Source organism: Stenella coeruleoalba (assembly GCF_951394435.1).
Source record: "Stenella coeruleoalba genome assembly, chromosome: 12".
Classification (NCBI taxonomy): domain Eukaryota; kingdom Metazoa; phylum Chordata; class Mammalia; order Artiodactyla; family Delphinidae; genus Stenella; species Stenella coeruleoalba.
Window position 1 is genome coordinate 84222485 of NC_137158.1, and position 20201 is coordinate 84242685.

General features: G+C 38.9%; 1 protein-coding gene across 12 annotated transcripts in view; it reads right to left on the minus strand.

Moving 5' to 3' along the window:
- AGPAT4 (1-acylglycerol-3-phosphate O-acyltransferase 4) overlaps positions 1-20201 on the minus strand; it is a 1412586-nt gene that overhangs the window by 968894 nt on the left and 423491 nt on the right. For 11 of the 12 annotated variants that reach the window (XR_013830736.1, XR_013830737.1, XM_079939090.1 and 8 more), the window contains exon 3: positions 5288-5528. Coding sequence is in view for 9 of the 12 variants with exons in the window: in XM_079939090.1 (XP_079795216.1) it covers positions 5288-5528 (241 nt within the window). In the remaining 3 variants the exon portion in view is untranslated. Of the gene's footprint in view, positions 1-5287; positions 5529-20201 lie in introns of those variants that run through there. The other variant, XM_079939082.1, reaches the window with a different exon arrangement.

Below are 20201 nucleotides of genomic sequence, written 5' to 3' on the forward strand. Positions count from 1 at the left end.
TGACTATCATTACCACCAGTTCCTGATGTCACGGGTGTTACGGTATTTTGATGATTTAAAACACTGATCCTGTTGCTTCTACCCTGGCATCCTGAAGTTTATTCACAAGCAGCCAAGGTGAACATTCCCTAAGTCACATCATGTCACTCCTTGTCAACATTATACTGAAAGTGTTAGCTAATGCAATAACTCTCTCAAAACTCCTCCAGTGGCTCCCTTCTCACCAGGGTAAAATCTAGGGCCTACAAGACCCTACACAGCCTACGGTTTTCTGAGGCCTGTGAGGACATGGCTGCCCTGGAGAAGGATTATGAGGAGGTTGGTATGGATTCTGTTGAGGGAGAGGGAGAGGAAGGAGAGGAATACTAATTACCATTCCTTTCAGCCCTGTAGCATGTCATCCTCAGAATTTCAGCTTTAACATTAGTTGACAGGAGTAAAACTTTCTTATTAGATTGTCTTCACTTTCAACTGTGATCATGTATTACTGTCTTCCTTTCTGACTTCCTGTCTCCTACTGTTTCACTTCCTCTGCCCCAGCCACGCTGTCCTCCTTGCTTTCCAAGCACGGTCCTGCCTTGGGTCCATACACTCGCTGTCCCCTCTACCTGAGATTCCTGAATGGATGCTCCCTGAAATGCTCTCCTCAGTTGTCACTTCATGAGAGAGGCCTCTGACCACCTTATACAAAAGAGCACCCTTTCCAACACTCTGTGTTCCCTTTACTATGCTATTTTTTTTCACCAGAGAACATATACTTACTAGCTATTTGGCTTTTTGTTTGTTTGCTTGTTTATTATCTTCTTCCCAACTAGAATGAGGTCCAGTTGGGTTGGTAATTTTGCTGTTACTATTTCCTGCTACATCCCAGCACCTAGAATTGTGCCTGGCACAGAGTAGGGATTCTCTAATTATTTGTTTAAGTAGTTAGCTAACTGCATGACAAATATTGGAGAATATTCCTATTTTTTCCTAGATCCAATAGCTTCTTTCATCTGATTATCAGGAGGGGATGAATGGTATTTCTTTAAGGAAACACAAACATAATATGTGAACTTAGTTCATGCATGTGTTCCTTGGAGTCCAGGAATAGCTTACTCGATGTTCTTATTCAAATGTTTATAAAATAATATACAATAACAATATTTTAAAACAATACAAATTCTTACTGTGTAGGACAGTGTTACTCAAAGCATGGCTCCTGGAACCATACTTTCAGCAAGACCTGGGAACTTGTTAGAAATGCAGATTCTCAGTCACCACTCCAGGAAAACTGAGCTGGACCCAGCCCTCAGGTGACACCAATGAGTACTGAACCTTGAGAACCACTGCTTTAAGGAATTCTTAAATGACTCATTTCAGTTCTTTGACTTCCTCTTAAAAATCATAATCTAACATGTCCTAGCTTCTAAATATAAATAGTATAAACTATTAATGTAGATCATGACAATGCCTCTTACATTGACCAATTATCTTTTGCACCTATAAATACCTGAAAGACATGCTCTCAAGTTGCAGTTCTTATTTGTTGCATCTACTTTTGTGGCTACAGCCCAGCTCTCCACCTTTTAGAGCCCTCTCACGTTTGGCAAGCACCTAAATTCTTCCTTGTCTAATTCAAACACCCTGGAAACATGCTGAAATTTGGGTTTATTTCTCTTAAATTTCTTTCTTAAAGGCAGAAGTTTTCAAACATTTTTCAACCAGGACCTTTTTTCTTTTTTTTCCCCAAATGAAATGCACTGTAGATGCTTTGTATATAAAACTGGTAATTATGAGCCTGCTCTTGCTACTATGGACTGACTTGGTTTGTCCACCTGTCTTTCTCAACATTCCTACCACCTGGTTAAAGACTCTAGGTAGGTCTCACAGTCGAAAGGTGGGAAAACATTTGCTATAGGGCAGCATTTCTTGGAGTGTACTCAGCACCATGATTTCTGAATCTCTGTCCTCAGCTAACGGAATCAGACTTTCTGGCCCTGGAATAAGCATTGAACAAACATTCCCACTAGAGTTTGTGAGTCACTGCTCTAGGAACTCTAAACTGTCATTTTTATTAAAAAAAATAATTGTATAAGCACGTCGTTTGCCCACAGTCATTTCAAATAATCCCATTCAAGGTATTCCATTCATTCAAGCAGTAAAATTAACAAGATATTTTAAGAGGTGAAGTTTCATTTTTCTCTGTATAACGTTGAACAAGTCATTAGTTCTAAAAGTTAAATACACAGAAAATTCTGATGAATGGCTTATTACATTTACAGTTTTACATAATTTAGGAAACACTGATCACCATTTTTTCTTAGAGATTTTGTGGGAAACTACAGTAAATTGAACAAATATCCTGTCCTCAAAGAGATAAAGTATATACAGAAGGAACTAGAGTACAAAATAGAAAATAATAAGAGGTATGAAAGTTCTGAAAAGGAGATGATTCTTTCCACTTCAGAAGATTAAGGGATGACTCCTTGCAGTTCAGAGTTTCAGTTCAATGCAGAATAAAGTCCTAAAGTTGACCTGGAATAACCCATATTTTTTTGCCTGATTCTTTCCAGATGCAACATAACTTACACCACCCTTTCAGCACAGGAAAGGTAATAGGAGAGCTCACTCCTGATCTGGGGTGATGGAAGGAGAAGCACAATAGGATGCTGGCCACCTGGCATGCCAGCAAGTGTTGCCAAGCCCAGTCCCCAGTCGGCAAAACACATGCAGCTAACAGGCCACCACTGGTCAGTGGGTAAATGAGAAACAGGGTGATTAGAGGTCAGACTACATGAGGTCTGTATGGAAAGTTAAGGTTAAGCAGTCCAATAACAAAGCATACAGTAGCCTGCAAGCTCTTGCTACAGTGCTACTGTCCTATGTACATTTATGAGAGTTTCTTTAATCTATTGTTTGGGTTGAAACAATTACATATTTCACTTAAAATCTAAGTAGAATATTAGACATTTAGCAGAATTTTCTAAGAGTGTACCGGTATCTCAATCACTGTAGGAAGAGAATATTTTCTTCAGTAGAAGTATTATGATCTAGCAAGAGAAACAATGGAAGGTGCCAATAATTCCAAACTGATAATCATAAAATAAAACTCTCAAGAAGACTGAAGGCAATTTTATAATAAAATAAAATAATAAGATTCTACTTTTTAAATCTTCAGATAAATACCAGTGACAAGATAGTAGAATCACAAACATTAGGAAACATTAAAATATGTGAATACCTATAAATGATAATTATTCTGCTTATATTATTATTAATGTTCAGATAATGCACATAAGGATTTAATTTTGCTCTAAAGCAACAGCCACCAACCTTTTTGGCACCAGGGACCGGTTTCATGGAAGACAATTTTTCCACGGACAGGGACAGGGGGGTGGTTCAGGCGGACAGGGACAGGGGGGTGGTTCCACGGACAGGGAGTGGGGGGTGGTTCAGGCGGTAATGCAAGCGACGGGGAGTGACGGGGAGCGACGGGGAGCAGCAGATGAAGCTTCGCTCGCTTGCCCACCGCTCACCTCTTGCTGTGCGGCCCGGGCTCCTAACAGGCCATGACCGGTACCGGTCCACAGCCCACGGGTTGGGGACTCCTGCTCTAAAGATTTCCTATCAGATATAAGTTAGGTCACCTAATTCCAAATCCTAGTCTCTAAAACCACATTTTTACATTTTAACCTGTGTCACATTATGGGCTATTTCCTCATATATATCTTCCAATTCATTAACTGTCTCTTTGGCATTGACAAATTGCTCTTTCAACCAATCTGTTGAGGATTTTTTTTTCATTCTAATAGTTAAATTTATGCTCTATTCAATAGCTATCTTTTCTATTATGTCTGTTTTCTGTTTTGATTTCAATTTTTTATTTTATGTCCTAATTAACATAAAACATTTTTGTTTTGTATTCTGTTTCAAACTGTCATTTTATTTTTTCACGTTTTGGGGGAAACCAATCTTCTAGTTTATGGTGTATGCTCTCCTCCACTCAAGGTAGAATATCCCTTTGTTTGACTTATAATGGGTATCATGAGGACCCCTTCAGTAGGGCTTGTTCATCTCTGGAGGCCATGACCCCCAAGTGTTCTCTGGAATGCTTTTACGTACATTCTGCTTGAGACATCAGATGTGCCAAAGCCTGGGTCTGATATTTATATTAATTCCTCCTTGTGGACAACATAGGTATTGAGAGGTTTAGGTTTATCTCATTTTCCCCATTTCTCAGTTATTTTTTCAGTCTCCTAGATGCCCAGTCCATGTAAAGGACATGAAGCCTTCATTCCTTCCACAACCACCTGAGGGCCACCAGAGCACCATGCACTTAAATTCTTGGTTTATTCATTCCTTTATTTAAAGACAGCTGTGTTGTTTCTACTTCTTCACTTACCCCTGGAAAATTTCCTTTTTCTTTTTCAATTTCATCTATGATTTTAAAAATATTAATTAAATTTTATTTAGTAATTTTAGCAAGAAGCCTCCATCTTGGTGGTTCCAAAATTCTCTGACACTGTGAAAGCCGTACCAGCCCAGGGCTGCTTACGTCTTCACCTATTGCACGTGGGAGAGAAATAAACGTCTACCTTGCCGAGTCATTGTTATTACTTTGTGTTTTCTGTCACACACAGTCAAAAATAATCCTGTTGTACCTCTGACTATTTAGACTGGAGAATAAAAGACTAAAGGAAACATACTAATATTGTCAGAATAACAAAGGGATTGTCATTCATGCCAAAACAAACTTTTGAAATGGGCTGTAGCATAAAGAAGGAAGAATTCTTTCACACAAAGGATATTACTGACATTGTCATTTGTTCTTAGAACCTGCAAATGACTAAATTACCTCTGAAGTTCTCTTTCTCCTTTTTTAACATTTCTCTATATCATCAGAAACATAATCAACCAAAATGTATTTTAAGAAAATAAGAAATAGAAGAAAACAAAGGCAAAAGTTGAGAGGGACATACAGGTACCTTAATCATATATTTTGAGCCTAGCACAATGTATCACATGTCCCCACCACCCCTAGTTCCTCCAAAAGTAAACCCAAGATACTATCACTATGGTCCTGACACCTTCCCCATCCCTTACGTTCATTCTTAATATGATAGCTCTGTTTCGTTGTACTTATTAAATGTGTCACCTCAAATTTTACATCCACGTACTCTCCTTCTAGTCATGTCTCCTTCTGGTGATTTAGAACTTGTCATGAACTAAATACACCATAGTGAGGCCATTCTTCGTGGAGATTCTACTGCACAAAATGCTTTACTAGCCACAGCCAGTCAATTACCTGGCCTTCCAGCTGGTGGGCCACCATTCTCGTTGTCATCCTTCAGAATAACAGCCAGACCCACTGAGTCGGCCGGGAGGACGGAGCTGCTGAGGTCCACCCGAGTTAGGCTCTCAGGTTCCCTCTCAGAGCCCCCCGCAGTGTTCTGCGGGCTGTCCCTTCCAGCTGTGCTCCTTTCTGGGACTTTTCTCTGGGGTCTGAGCACAATGTGAACGATGCTCTGCTGATCCAGGTCACAGCTCTGTGGGAGAGTGAAACAAAAACACAACAAGAAAGGGCAGACATTAAAACACCAGGAGGAGCTGAATTTGTCATCAGTTCTAGAGTGTGTAAAAGACATTGGTTTATGTCCAATGTCTGTATGCAGTCATGGAACTTAAAGAAAAGTGACACATGTGATTGACTGATCAGGACAGGCACACTCACCCTGCAGCAGGGGCCAACACCTACACATGTGTGTGTTAATATTGAACTGGGGCCAGAAACTGCAATGTGGGGATAAATGGAACACGACAACAGACGAAAACTGAAGTAATATTCAAAGGGACATGAAATCTAACGGGAAAGAAACATGTATCACACTGCATACATAACCATACTGAAAAGCAGTATGCTTTTAAAACTGACTTCCTGGAAATATGTCCTTATAATTTTCAAATTTAAATGCTAGCACTCATTTCTGTTTTAAAAAGCACAGAGTAGGTTATTATCAACTACAAGGCAATTTTCTCTAGAATTTACCATACACTTGTTTACAGTAGGCTCCATGTATACTCAGACATCACCAGCAATCACACCATCAGGCCAGTGAAGCCAGAGGACAGGGTACCAGTGCCATCTCGGATCATTCACTGTTTCATCCAATCTCACAATTAAAATCAGTGGACGCCTACAAAAATGTTTTGTATCTATATATTAATGTGTATGAACATAAGACTTTAAAATTTAGTAGAATTAGTAGAAACTAACACAATATTGTAAAGCAACTATACTCCAATAAAAATTAAAATAAAATAAAAGCATAAAAAAAGAAAAGAAAGTTAGACATCAGATAATTTACTTGGACAGAAACTATACTAACTTAAGTTAAATCTCTGTTTCAGAATATCTACTGGGTAGACACAGTCGTTCATCGGTCTGTCCCTCCTCCCACAGAGCGAGGACCCTCCTCTCTCTACAACACCCCCCATTGCCATTCTCCCTCATCTTAGGAAGTTTAAATAACACACACGCAAAACACAACAACACTGGTAACAATCCTAACCCCCCAAGTGCCGTGTTATCTCTATCAGACTTGTAAGAATGGTGCCTGACACTCATCAGCACTCCCTGCGCACACACCACGGCTTGCTGTCAGCCTCGCCCACTCAGGAAGGTCACCAGCATGGCCTCCACTCTGATCTCTTCTGGTCCCGTGTCTCGGGTCTCGGTCACGTCAACACACTTCCTCTTCCTGCCGCCTGTCCCCGCAGTTTCCCAGCTCTCCCCAGGACTGCTCCTACTCAGCAGTGGTCACTCTGTGTCAATCTCTGTCCCCTCAGTCCGCCCCTAGCTGACTTCCTATTTCTGTCAAGGCACCACCATCCCTCATGTTATCCAAGTGTCAAGGCTTCCCCTCCCACCTAAAACTCCAATCATTCTCCTGTTTTCTAAAGAGGGCTTCACCACCTTTGAACCTTCCTCCCTACTGTTACATCCAGCAAGGTGTCAAGAGTAACTAATTCTGACTCAGAAATTCCCTTCACATCTTCAGCTCCTTTACATCCCAATTGTCACCTCCCCATTTTAGGCCTCCATCATTACAAGAGCTTTGTAATTACTTCCTTACCTCTTGTCTTGCCCCGCAAACCTTTTGTACAAGAATTTCTGGTGTTTTCTACATAGTCTTTTTAAAGTGTCTCACTATTACTGGTTAAATATAGTCTAACATCTTACTATCTTCTTCAAGTGTGCTCAGACTCTTCTCCTTTCTAGACCAACTGTCTTTTCCTCTCCATTATATATGTAGATTATATTATTCTTCAAAAAATATTCACTCTCATCTCCCTTCATCCTGCCCTTGATTTTGGGCTAAGCCATGTGATCAGCTTTGGCTAATAGGACATTTGCAGATGTGACTGAACCAGGGTTTTAGAGTATATTTTCACCACTGCCCTGGCTATCAACAAAGAATCCCTGGAAGTTTCCACCTCTTCAGCCTGGGCCCCAGAACTGCACACATGGCGCAGACCTGAGCCCAAGCCATGGAGAGGATCAAGTGCAACCCCACCTATAGCTTGAGCAGTCTTCCAGCTAAATGCAGGCTGGGGCTGCAGACCCCCAGATGACCTGAAGATGCAAGGGAAAGAGACGGTTATTAATGTATGGTACTGAGATCTTGTGGTTGTTCATTAAGCAGTAATCGCTGACAATACACTTTTTTCCATTCTAATTGGACTAACAGACGTTCTACCACCATTTACCATCACCTCAGTGCTCGGCCAGCACTCTAGAGACTGTACAAAGCCTTTAGCCTAAGTCATATCAAACAAACCAACATCAAGATCTGAGTACACTCAAATGTGGGCATGTGAGGACGTGTGCTTTGCAATAAGGAGAAACAATTGAGAATTAGCATCCTAACATATTCTGAGATTTTCATCCATATTGTGCTCTTTTCAAAAGGTTCAAAAAATCAGTCAGATAAAATTCCTCTCTCCACAGTCATAACGTACATGCTTCATGTGATACTCTCAGATAAAAATAATGTCTTTCTCTCTCATCTGAATCCAGGTAATCTGCCTGCTATGCTCTTCCACTGCAGTGATCAGAGCTTGGACATCGTGTGTGTGTGTGTGTGTGTGTGTGTATGTGTGTGTGTGTGTGTGTGTGTGTGTGTGTGTCTGATCCTCCAACTTAATTTAGAATTCCTTAAGAGCAGCGACTGGGTTACACTTCTACTTTTATTTACCAGAATGCCTCACACAGCACTTTGAACCTAGTAGATGTAGAAAATTCATCTATGAATTGAAAAGGTAAATGACTGAGAGGAAATAAGAATGCATGAATGAACAAATATAAACAGCTACCGACGCATACACACAACACCTGAAGTGTTCCTCGGGGAGCAAGAAGACTGCAGAGAAGCAACATGGAATTCAAAGTCAAATAGGTGTAATTTATTAGCTGCGTGATTTTTGGCAAATTACTTTCCCTGCATAAGCTTCAGTTTCTACATATGTCATTAGCAATAATATTACCAACTTTGATGATTGCTCTGAGATGTAAGGACATATACAGAGTGCAGACCCAATCCAGTCACAACTCAATATATAATTGTCAGTATCACTATCATCATTTATGAGTTTTGAAAACTAAAGAGGTGGGTCCTTATCTTGTATAAAGATAAAACCTCAGAATAAAACCTCAGAATCCTTTTTGGCTGCTCCATTCACACAATCTTATTTGGAAAATGTATAAAGAAGGTGGAATAAGCAGAATCGACAAATGTGACAGTTATTCTGGTAACTTTCCAGGCTTTCTGCGAACTAAAAGTTGATACAAAAATTATCACTATATGCTCAGATGCCAGGAAACACATGAAGAACCTGAGCAAATTCTCAGGGGCTGCTAAAATTGGACAAATATGGAAAAAATAAAAAAACTGAGGTTTTCCTTTCAAATCCAGATTTTCCTAATGCTCAGAGTAGAGCTGCAAAGGGGAGTAGGAAGATCCCAAACAGATTTCAGTACTTATAGTGATATTTATAGAACATATTTCCCTGAGACTCCATCCATGGTTCAGAGACCATTAACTGCTTAATTCTTTGACTCACTTGTAGAAAACGTTGTTGATTTCAGAAGCAGTCCCTTTGCCAGATGGTGCAAGTGCACCATCATGTTAGTTCAGTTCAAAGCCACATTAATAACATATCCCATGGGCAATAAATTAGATAAAGTTTAGTTGTCTAGCCACTCCAAAGCCCAAAATAATATTTAGTTCTCTTGGTATATGAACGATCCCTCAGCTTTGGGAGGTAGAGATTTTCACGGGAAGACAGCAGAGTTTTCAAACATTGTTTTAAGCTTCTTCAGGGCAAAAACAATGCCTTATTTATCTTTGTTTCCTCAATAACCAGAATATTGCTTGGCAAAGAGGAAACAGTACATTTGTGTTTTCCTTATAACAAGTCATTAATTCAACAAGTAAGGCAGTGACATAAGTCGTTTAGTGTGGACATAACAAGTGGGTATTCACCCAGCTGGGCTTGGTCTTGTGCCGTCAAGCAGAGCTGTTGTCCCACCAGGGACTGAGAGCTCAGTACAATGGACTCTCTCTCCAGGACCTCTGACTTGGAGATACCCCAGGATTAATAAAACATCTACGGGAGTTGTCTGCCAACCAATGACCACCTCTCATCCAACTGGCCATTATTCCACGATATACAAGAAATTGATGTAGTTTTCCTTTTCCGAAAAGGAGTCCTTCTGAGGACATGTAGTTGGAATTCAAATATCTGACAGCCTGGTAATATAATTCGAACACTGAAAACAAGAAAAATTTGAAAAACCTGAGAATGCTTTTCAAGATATTCTTAACCTTTTGAAACATTGTAAAAATAAGTAATGTCACTCTAAGAAGAAAAATTAACAAGGATTGAAAAGTTATTGGAATGTTGTCCAAGCACTTAAAGAAGGGTTACACAGATAATCTTTAAAATGATTAATAATGAGTTTCAAAAATAGTTAATAATGTCACATATTAACAAAATGCTTTCACGTGCTATGCCGATAACAATTACATTAATAATAAAAGTAAAATAAATACATAATATGCTTGAGCTTTGTACTACTCTCCAGATTGTGTTACAAGGTCTTCAGATGTAGTAAGTTGTTTAATATCCCCATAGTGAACTAAGGGAGCTGCTCTTACCATCCAGAAGTGAGTTGTATGTAAAGCCAGGAGAACTGTGCCTGGCACAAACTAAGCTCTTTAAACATTACTTGTCTCTGTTGTTCATTTCTATTCCACTTCACAGAAGTTAAAGGTGAGCCACAGAGAAATTTATAACAGGCTCAATGTAATCCAACTCTTAAGTATGAAACCAGGATGGGAACCCATCAAACATTACTTGTCTCTGTTGTTCATTTCTATTCCACTTCACAGAAGTTAAAGGTGAGCCACAGAGAAATTTATAACAGGCTCAATGTAATCCAGCTCTTAAGTATGAAACCAGGATGGGAACCCATCAAACATTACTTGTCTCTGTTGTTCATTTCTATTCCACTTCACAGAAGTTAAAGGTGAGCCACAGAGAAATTCATAACAGGCTCAACGTAATCCAGCTCTTAAGTATGAAACCAGGATGGGAACCCAGGCCAAGGACTCCCGATAACCTTCTCTGACTCTCCCGAGCTCCACTATGTGGCTGCAGAGAGGAAGTGAGGTAGTGGGTGGGATAGACAGAGGAGGACAAATCTATAGGGGCCATGGTGAAGAGCGGGGTTTGGAAGCTGCAATGGATCTGCTTCAGGTACAAAGGAATGATTCGAAGAGCCAGATATGTTAAAAACTTGAGAAGACAGCCACTGGGACCCGGGCAACCTGGAGGCCATGGAAGAAAGTTTGTGTGGGTCTGATAAAAAACAAAACCAAACAGGACGACAAGACAATGAAATAAGAATCAGTGCCAGTTATAGATGCATCAGTCAAACCATGCAAAGTAAGAACAGGGTAGAGGTGGCCTGGCAACAAGGCTGGCAACCCCCAAAGGTCGGTGCCAGCTTCAGCTGTTTTTAAGTCAGCTCCCCTGCAGATCCCAAACCCCGAGAAGACAGCACTTGTCACATGGGGTTGCACTGCCTATTTATGTGTTTCTCTGTTACCAGACAATTCCATCTTCAAGAAAAGATACTAAATCTTCCTAATGCTGAATCTACAGTATCTACTGTAATGACCTGGTGGTCATAGTACACACTCCACCTGGGTTTGTTGAATGACTCCATGATCCTGTGGAGCACATGCCAATTGCTGCAGCCATTGCAGAGGTAAGGAAATGCGTCAGATGGCTTTAGTGAGTCGCCTAAATATGACACATAATTAGGAAATGAAAGCCAGATCCGCGGCCCATGTTTTCTGGCTCTTAGCCCAATGCTCTTTCAAATATCCCACTTTGGACTCCCCACGTTTCTGAGTTCATCATACAAGGATACACGTTAGACACAACCTCCAACGAGTTGATTTTTTAATTTTGTTTTTAAAGATTTTTTTTTTTTTTGATGTGGACCATTTTTAGAGTCTTTATTGAATTTGTTACAATATTGCTTCTGTTTTATGTTTTGGTTTTTTGGCTGCGAGGCATGTGAGATCTCAGCTCCCCGACCAGGGATCGAACCCATATCTCTTGCATTGGAAGGCGAAGTCTTAACCACTGGACTGCCTGGGAAGTGACTAGTTTATTTTATAAGCACACTGATCAATCTACATTCATCACTATACTTGCTATACAAATTTCCATGCTCTTTAAATTAGACTGGGCTGCCTTCAATCTCTTCGATATTATTCATTCATTTTCATTCTCTCCAACTCTGTTAAACTCTTGTTTATCATAAAACATGGTTAAAATAATTACAGTTGGAAGGCTACCCTACTTCCTATTGCATCCCAACTTTACGTTTTAAGGCCTGAAAATCTCGGATTTTCATTTGAATTTTTAATAGCACGCATTTTTTCCCCCAGAAAATAATATGATCAGCCAAGAATTATCAGATAAAAGATTTCCTAATCTAATAGTCAATGATGTTATCAGATTTCAATTTTAAAAATGAGTTTGGCATTAAGGAGCTCTTTCTTAGATAATTTTAAAGAAACACTTTAACACAGCATAAATTTTCTTTTATTTTCTTCTTTTTTTTTTTGGTTGTTAAAGATTCAGCATGTTCATTACTTGCTTCTTCTAAAAAGAACATCTAACAGATGTTTGTGTAAGCCCACCGGAGTTGTTTTTTTATTTCACCAGAGTTTTTAATACAGTACTACTGTACTTTTCAAGGTACTGTATTGTTAGATTAAAAATGTTTTCTTTATTTTTTGTGTTTGTTTTTTTATGTGTTATTTGTGTGAAAGTATTATAAACCTATTACAGTACAGTACTATATAACCGATTGTGTTAGTGGGTAACCTAGGTTAACTTTGTTGGACTTAACGAACAAATTGGAGTTATGAACACACTCTTGGAACAGATCTTGTTCGTACGTAGGGGACTTACTGTAGTATATTTTCTATGTCAAAGAAAGACAATGTGGCAATTATTTAGGGAGTTATTTAAAGGTAGTTTTAAATGTAATGGTTCAGAAATGTTTTGTATGGTTATTGCTAACAATGAGATAATGTGGTTAAAGACAACATGAGCTAAGGACGTTCGGTGCGAGTCAGAATAACCAAAAAGAAACTATTCCCACTGATTTCTTTCTCTTGTGCTCTAGTTCACATCCACAGTGGTGAACAAACACTAAATGCCAGTTTATATTAATTGGATGAGAATAAAAACTGTTCCTTCAACTTGGTCTTTCATTTTAAAAAAATAGAGACTTTGAAAAGACATATACTTTGTGATCTATGCTTTGAATTACTTCACATTTCTCACAGCTAGTTTTTATTATGATCAAAGGTATTATGCTACACAGAGATAATGAAAGGCCCCCTCTCTGGTTGCCAAAGGCTGAGTAATACAATTACTGGGAAAGGTCAATTAGCTCCACACTAATTAGCCAGTGTGGGTCTGAGCCATGTCACCCTCAAGTCCCTCCCATGGCAGGCCTGGGGCCATTTCACTACTCATTAGGACCTGTACAGAGGGAGCTCAGTGGGGAGGGGAAGGAGACAAAGCAAGAATCAACTGACTGCTCTCCTTAGCTATGGAGTAAATGATTTACTGTGAGAAGAGGTTAGCGCTGTTGCACAGGTGAGGACTGGGATTCCATTCATCCATGCCCACCCTTTCCTAAACACAAAGGATAACAGGGAATCAATCCTATGCCTAAAACCAAGTTAAAATTGTGTTTTATGTTGTAAACTTTACAAGAAATGCCCCCCCAGTGTCGTTTCTCTAAACATTACTTTATCACGTTATGATATATTGTTATAAATAATTTAAATATATATGGAATTTTAACATAATTAAATTAATTTTTTACAAATCATTACATACAATGTATGGTATTGCTTGTGGAGGAGTGTCAGGGTTAACAAACAGACCCGCCTTCTTGTGCATACAGGACAAAAAGAGGAATCTTGAATAATAATCTCTATTACGTCTTCCTCCTAAAGATATTTTACCTTCAAATGATTCAACCCTGGGGAAAAAAATATGAAGCAGACAACTGTCACCCAAACTGTCATTTCACATACCACCTCTCTCTCACTGTGTTCTCCCTTTCCCCAACTCAACAATAACACCTGTATTGTCAAAGAGATTTTGCTAATAATGTGCAAAAACGATATTTTGTAGCTTTGGGGCCATTTCCAAAAACAACAAACAAACAAACTGGAAAAAAAAAAACTTTAAAGGATTAAAAAACCTTTTATTCTTGTTTAAAGCCTATTCCTTTCTAGGCCCGAAAAATTAGCCTCCCAGTTTGCTTCTGGTTTTCTTCTCTTCATCCCTCCTATAATTCTACTTTCTAAAAGAATGTGATGGTCTTTGGATGATCTCTACTCCTCCCCCCTTCCCTTTGGTTCTCTCTCCCTCTCTCTCCCTCTCTCTCTCTCTCTCTCTCTCTCTCTCTCTCTCCCCCTCCCTCCCCTGCCCCTTCCTTTTACCCATCTCTCCTATGCTGTAATTCTAATGCTTTCTCTTGGGTGAACACACAGCATGTGGTCCTGTCCCCTCATTCAGAACCAAAGAGAAGCAGGTGTGCCCCTTGCTTGGTTTCAGCCCAATGCTGGTCACTGTAGAACTGGGAACTAACTAACTAAGCCCAGGGAAGGAAGTTCATTCATTGCTTCAAGGTTGCAATAAGTCAGTAGCCAACTGGAACAGAATAAGTTTATTTTATTTCATGACTTTAAAACAAACTCTTAGACAACAAAAAAAAAAATGTTTATGTGGAATCAGTGGAAAGCCAGAGTGGTAATTTTGAACTACTGACTACTTTAAATTACATCCATCCCCAGGAAAAAAAAAAAAAAAAGTCATGAAAAACAAACAAAAAATCTCTTAGGAGAGGAAGCAATGGATATTTCCTTATCCAGTCACACACCTAACCCAGAGCTATAAGAAAAGAGATGAGTGTAGACTCTTGAGGGGAGAAACGTAATCAGGGATCACTTATTCTCAAATACTAAAAGTTTCTCACTAAGTCAGGGAGATGCCCTACTGCCATGTAAGACAATGCAGCCAAGCGCCACCCTCCTCACCTGGGTCAGTCAGTAAACTGGGGTGTTGCATGTTCCTTGGGCCCTGGCCAGAGCTTGAGTGACTCACAGAGGGATAGAAATATTTAGTTGGGCTCTTCAACAGCACAGAAGAAACAAGAACTGACAGGCATTCATGTTTATTTTTTTAAACAACTGACACAGAGATAAACAGTTTCACACCTTGGCTATAAATTCCTTATAAGTTTCCAGCCTCAGGTTTAAATTTTAGATATAAATACAATACATAGTTACTCATGTCAGCTCCTGTTTCACAATCTGGATATCTTATGTCATATGCAACAATTATTTTGCGTGGGATAAATAAAACATGAAACTGCTATCCTCTTCCACACCTGTACTCTAAGCAGATGTCTGCTTGAGCTGCCCTCTAGACACTGGCTGGTATGATGGCATTGAAAGTCTGAGCAAATCGGGACAAATTCCTAGACTCTGTCATCTGACTACAAGAAAGGATAAATGGTATTCTTTCCTTCTGTTTCAGCAGTTGGTCCTAACTAATTCTTTCTTGTAATCATTTGTTCAGGAGAAAGAATGTGTTAAGGCCAAAAGGCCCTCTGAAGTACATCCTCGAGGGCCATAGCTCTGCAGGGGAGCAGACTGCTGCTCCAAGGGCTGCACCATCCCCTGCAGGTGAATGAGAAGGTTGTATGTGCTGGGGCCATGACCAAGCACTCTCAGCTCTGGGCCTTTACTCTGAAATAAATGGTAAATATTGTCTTTGACAAAACATTTTTTTCTAAATTTATATAACAGAACTTATCTATAATGAATTTCCTTTACAATTGTTGACTGAGTTTCTTGTTTGCTTTTTGTCTTTTTGTTTGTTTGTTTATATTTTCATAATATAAACGTTCTCAGGGTATAAGAGCAGAAGAAAAGCTCAGAGGCCCATGCAGTCTTCCCCCGGGATAAATCGATTGAAGAAATTTACAAAAATCCATTGTGGATATTAAAACTTTGAGGGCTAAGAGAAAGTGCCTTGAAGTTTGCAGCTAGCATTTTGCATCTGTCTCTAACAGAAGCTAATGAAAACCCACATGTGACAGGTCAGGTCATGGATTTAAAGATATCACGTTTTACTTGCACCTATGTTACTCAAGCTACTTCCGCCACCCTGGTAGAGAGAGAGGAAAGGCAAGGTGGGAGTCCAATTATAAGTAAGCTTCTGAGGGGATCTGGACTCACCGCCTTCGCCAGTCAAGACAAAGGCATGGCTTCAGGAAGCCTGGGCTCAGCCTAAGTGCCTTGATTTCAAAGAAGGCACTAACCTCTCTTCCATTTTAATTTTCTTCCAACTAAAGGAAGTATGGTATCTCCTTAAAATCCATATCTATCAAGAACCTCAGAATATGAACTTATTTGGAAATAGAGTTTATGTAGATGTAATTATTTAAGGATCTCAAGAGGAAATCCTCCTGGACTTAAGGCCCACTCTAAATCCAGTAATTGGTGTCTTTATAAGAAGAAGAGAGGACACAAAGTCACACAGAGGACAACTCTAAGTGAAAATGGAGGCAGGGACTGGAGCGATGCTGCTACAAGCCAAGGGATGCTAAGAGCCACCAGAAGCTAGAAGAGGCAAGGAAATGCCCTTCCCTAGAGCTTTTAGAAGAAGCATCGCCCTGTAAACACCTTGATTTCCGACTTCTGATCTCTAGAACTCTGAGCAACAAATGTATGTTGTTTTATGTCACCATGTTTGTGGTCCTTTGTTATCATAGCCCTAGAAAACTCAAAAACGAGGGAAAGGCATTCTGGGCAAAAGGGAACAGGATGTGCAAAGTCAGAGCTGAGAGACCTGAGTTGGGAAGAAGAAAAGCTGGAATACATTATGGCTGGGAGCAGAACGCTTTTAGGTGGAGTCAAATATACATGGGGGTCCCGAGGAGGAACCCTAATTTGGCACTCCATAAAGCCAATAACCCTTATGTATTTTTTCAACATTTATTTAGAGGAGACGTTAACATCTTTAAGGGGTAGAGGTGAGGAGAACTGCTGGTAGAAGCCCCCTTCACAAACCTTCTCATCTTTGGTTCATTTTGATTAGGTGACATGCACCCTGGTCTACCCAGGATCATTGAGTTTATACGTCTTATCCCAGTATGATTATTAACAGCGCTCCTTTAACTATCAAAGTCTCCCAGTCTGAAAGATAAATCGTATGGTCACCCTACTCATGGCTGCCTATTCATGGCACACAATAGATGCTCAAAAGTAAATTCTGAAGTACTTAAGAGTTATAACAGCAATAATATCTACCATTTTATGAATTACCTACATGCTAGGCACCCTTCTTAGTATTTTCTCATTTTACTCTGCACAATGCCATGGTGAGATGGGTACTATTAATATCCTCATTTTATAGATGAGATAACTGAAGTACAAAGACATTAAGTTGTTGCCAAAGGTCATACATAACTACTAAGTAGCTGAGTCAGAATAATAACTGATATTTATGTGGCACAATATTCACTGCTTACAAATCCCTGTTATCAACACATTTAATCTTGCCTAATACTTTCACCAACTCCTTCTCAAGTATTATGTTCAGTATTTTAACAAAGTCAGAGTTCAGGAAGACAATGAATGAGCTAGGATTACACAGAAGTTTCTAAGCAGGTGGGCTTCTATCCAGGTCAAAATCTGTATAAAAAACACCTGAGGTGCCAAGGAGAAGAACAGATTTTCACATCGAATCCTAGACCTACAGAATCAGAATCTGCAGGGGTGGGTCCCAGCAATCTGCACTTCGAATCATCTCCCCTGACTCACAATGTGCAGTCAAGTTGAGAATCTCCGCCAAGGGCCAGAGCTGGACTGGTGTTTGACATCCGGCCTCTCAGTCCCAACTTACCTCACACATGAAATCTTCCGCTCTGGCCACACAGGCACCCTGTACTCAAGACCTGCACCCACCTCAGCCTCTGTTCCAGTGGGCCATTAGGTATGGCAGAGAGCCAAGGGGCAACACAAGGATGTCCTAAGCTAGGAGGGCTTTGGGGCCCCAAGGAGTGTAAAAGAACCACGAGTGCTTCCTGTGCTCAGGGCCACACCCCCAGAACCATCTAGGGAGACACTAGATGAAACTAGCACTAAAGGCCATGAAGGAGAACAAGTTTACTCATAAGTGGACAGGGAAAATGTTTAATCTGTCATGTAAACTTTTCTAATGGGTTATATTGACTATAAAAGGAAGCATATTGTGCAATGCATATACAGAGAGAACATCTAGCCAGTCTGTTTGTGTCAGATACCTACCAACTACCAACATCAAACATGACATTAATTACACCTTACAGGGAAGATCCCAGGATTAATATACAAATAGTAATATTTCTGTGTGCCCACAGGCATATGATATCTATAAGCCTTGCCTGTTTTGAGTCTTTTTGTAAAAACCTATAAAATGTCTGGAGTAGCACAAAAGCAAGCCAATGACAGAAAATGGGTTTTGAGTCAAGTGGAGACTTAGTGAATGACTTAACTTTTCCTGGTTTTATAATCTAGCACACCAGCTCTTTTGACATATGTCTCAAAAGAAAGAGGGCTAAAGAAGACAAGCTTCTTGTCCTGGCTTCATGTGGAAAGAATCTGAAATAAGAGCATGATTTGGCAAATATAATTAATTTTTTTCAACACATTGACTTTATCAAGTTTCTATAAGATGTGGGAGAAGCCAAAAACAGACTCTGTTAGGCTACAGAACAATTTGTAGGACACTCAGGCTTTGAGATAAAAATGTTTTAAAAGTAGTATGTACAGGAAGAAAACAGCAAATGGATAAATATCCATAGATCTGAGGCCAAATATATATGTGGACACTACATGTATATACACACTTACATATCCACACACACGTCTGTACACACATACATGTGTGTGAACATGCATGTGCATATGTATGTACACATACAAACTTTCATGTTTGCTTTTAAATTGGAACACATTATAGAGAATTTGTTATCTCTTAATTATTTGCTAAAAATTCAAAGACTGCAAACTGCTATAAAAATTATGAAAGATTAAAGAGGGCAATATGTATAATTCTGTAACTAAATAGAAGTGTTAAATGAAATATTCATTCAACAAGTGTTTCATGATCATCTATTATTTAACAGGTTCTACGCTATTCTTTTTAGATAAAACAGTGAGCAGAACAGTCACAAAAACAAACTAATGTGATTCCCTCCCAATATCAATGCACTGTTTTTGTTTCCTGAAACTAGATAAATTGATTCTAAAGTTCATATAGAAAACTAAATGTGCAAGCATATCTGGAAGCATTCTGTAAAGAAGAACAATGAGAGGTATAGCCATAGGAGGCATTAAATGTAACATAATGTTTCTATTTTCAACCTTATGATACAGGAACATGAAGAGAGGCTCAATTAATGCAACAAAATAAGATGTCCAGAAAAATACTCAATGTTTTGGAAATTTGATATTGGCTAAAGGTGGAATTTCAAATCACTGGGAGAAGACAAACTTTTCATTAACGAATAGTCATTTTGAGAAAGATAACATTGGATCTGTATTGATCGATACACACAAAAAAAATTCCTACACACATACGTTATTTATATCTATATATAATTATATAATACATATCACATAATATATCATATTTATATATATCACCATACTATAACTCCTAGAAGCAAATAAGGATGCATTCTTTATGGGACAGCCTTTAAAACTATGACTCGAAATTATGATGCAATAAAATGTTAATAAATTTAACTACAGTAAAATTTTAAAAATAGTCTTTCATGGCAAAACACACTACAGACAAAGACAAATGAAAAATTGCAAGAAAATATTTTTAACTTAGGAAACAGATACAGAATTCTTAAAAACTGGAAAAAAAAGTTTGAAAGTGATAGAAGAATGTGTAAAAAGACATGAAATGTTATAAAAATATGTACAAAAATATTAGCGTAAGAAAAGATGCTGAGTTTTACTTATAATGAGATAAACACAAATTGAAACTATGTGCCTTTACACCAGTCAGATTAACAACATTTGGAAAGCTTGACAACACTATTGGTGAATCTGTCGCAGAAACTCACACACACCACTGGTGGGAGAGGTTGGCATGATCTTACAGAATTACACATAAGTTTACCTCATGATCCCCAAATCCCAGTTTTGGGAATTTTTCCTAAAGCTCATATACCTCCACAATTATGAAATGCATAAGGTTATTTAATGTGGATTTTTTTATAACAGTAAAATATCAGAAACAAACTAATTGCCTATCCATAGAAGACAAGTAAAATTCTGTAAATAAAATGACGCATATCATTATCAACTAATTTGAAGTGAGAATTTTCCTCAAAGGAAAGGAAAACATAACACAAAATAGTATAGATTGTACGATATTTTCTATGTAAGTAGCAAATGGGAAAATGAACATATGGTTGTGTGGGTGCCTGTTTATTTTGCAAAATGAAGCATAAAAAAGGATGAAATAAAAACTAATAAAAATGGTTATTA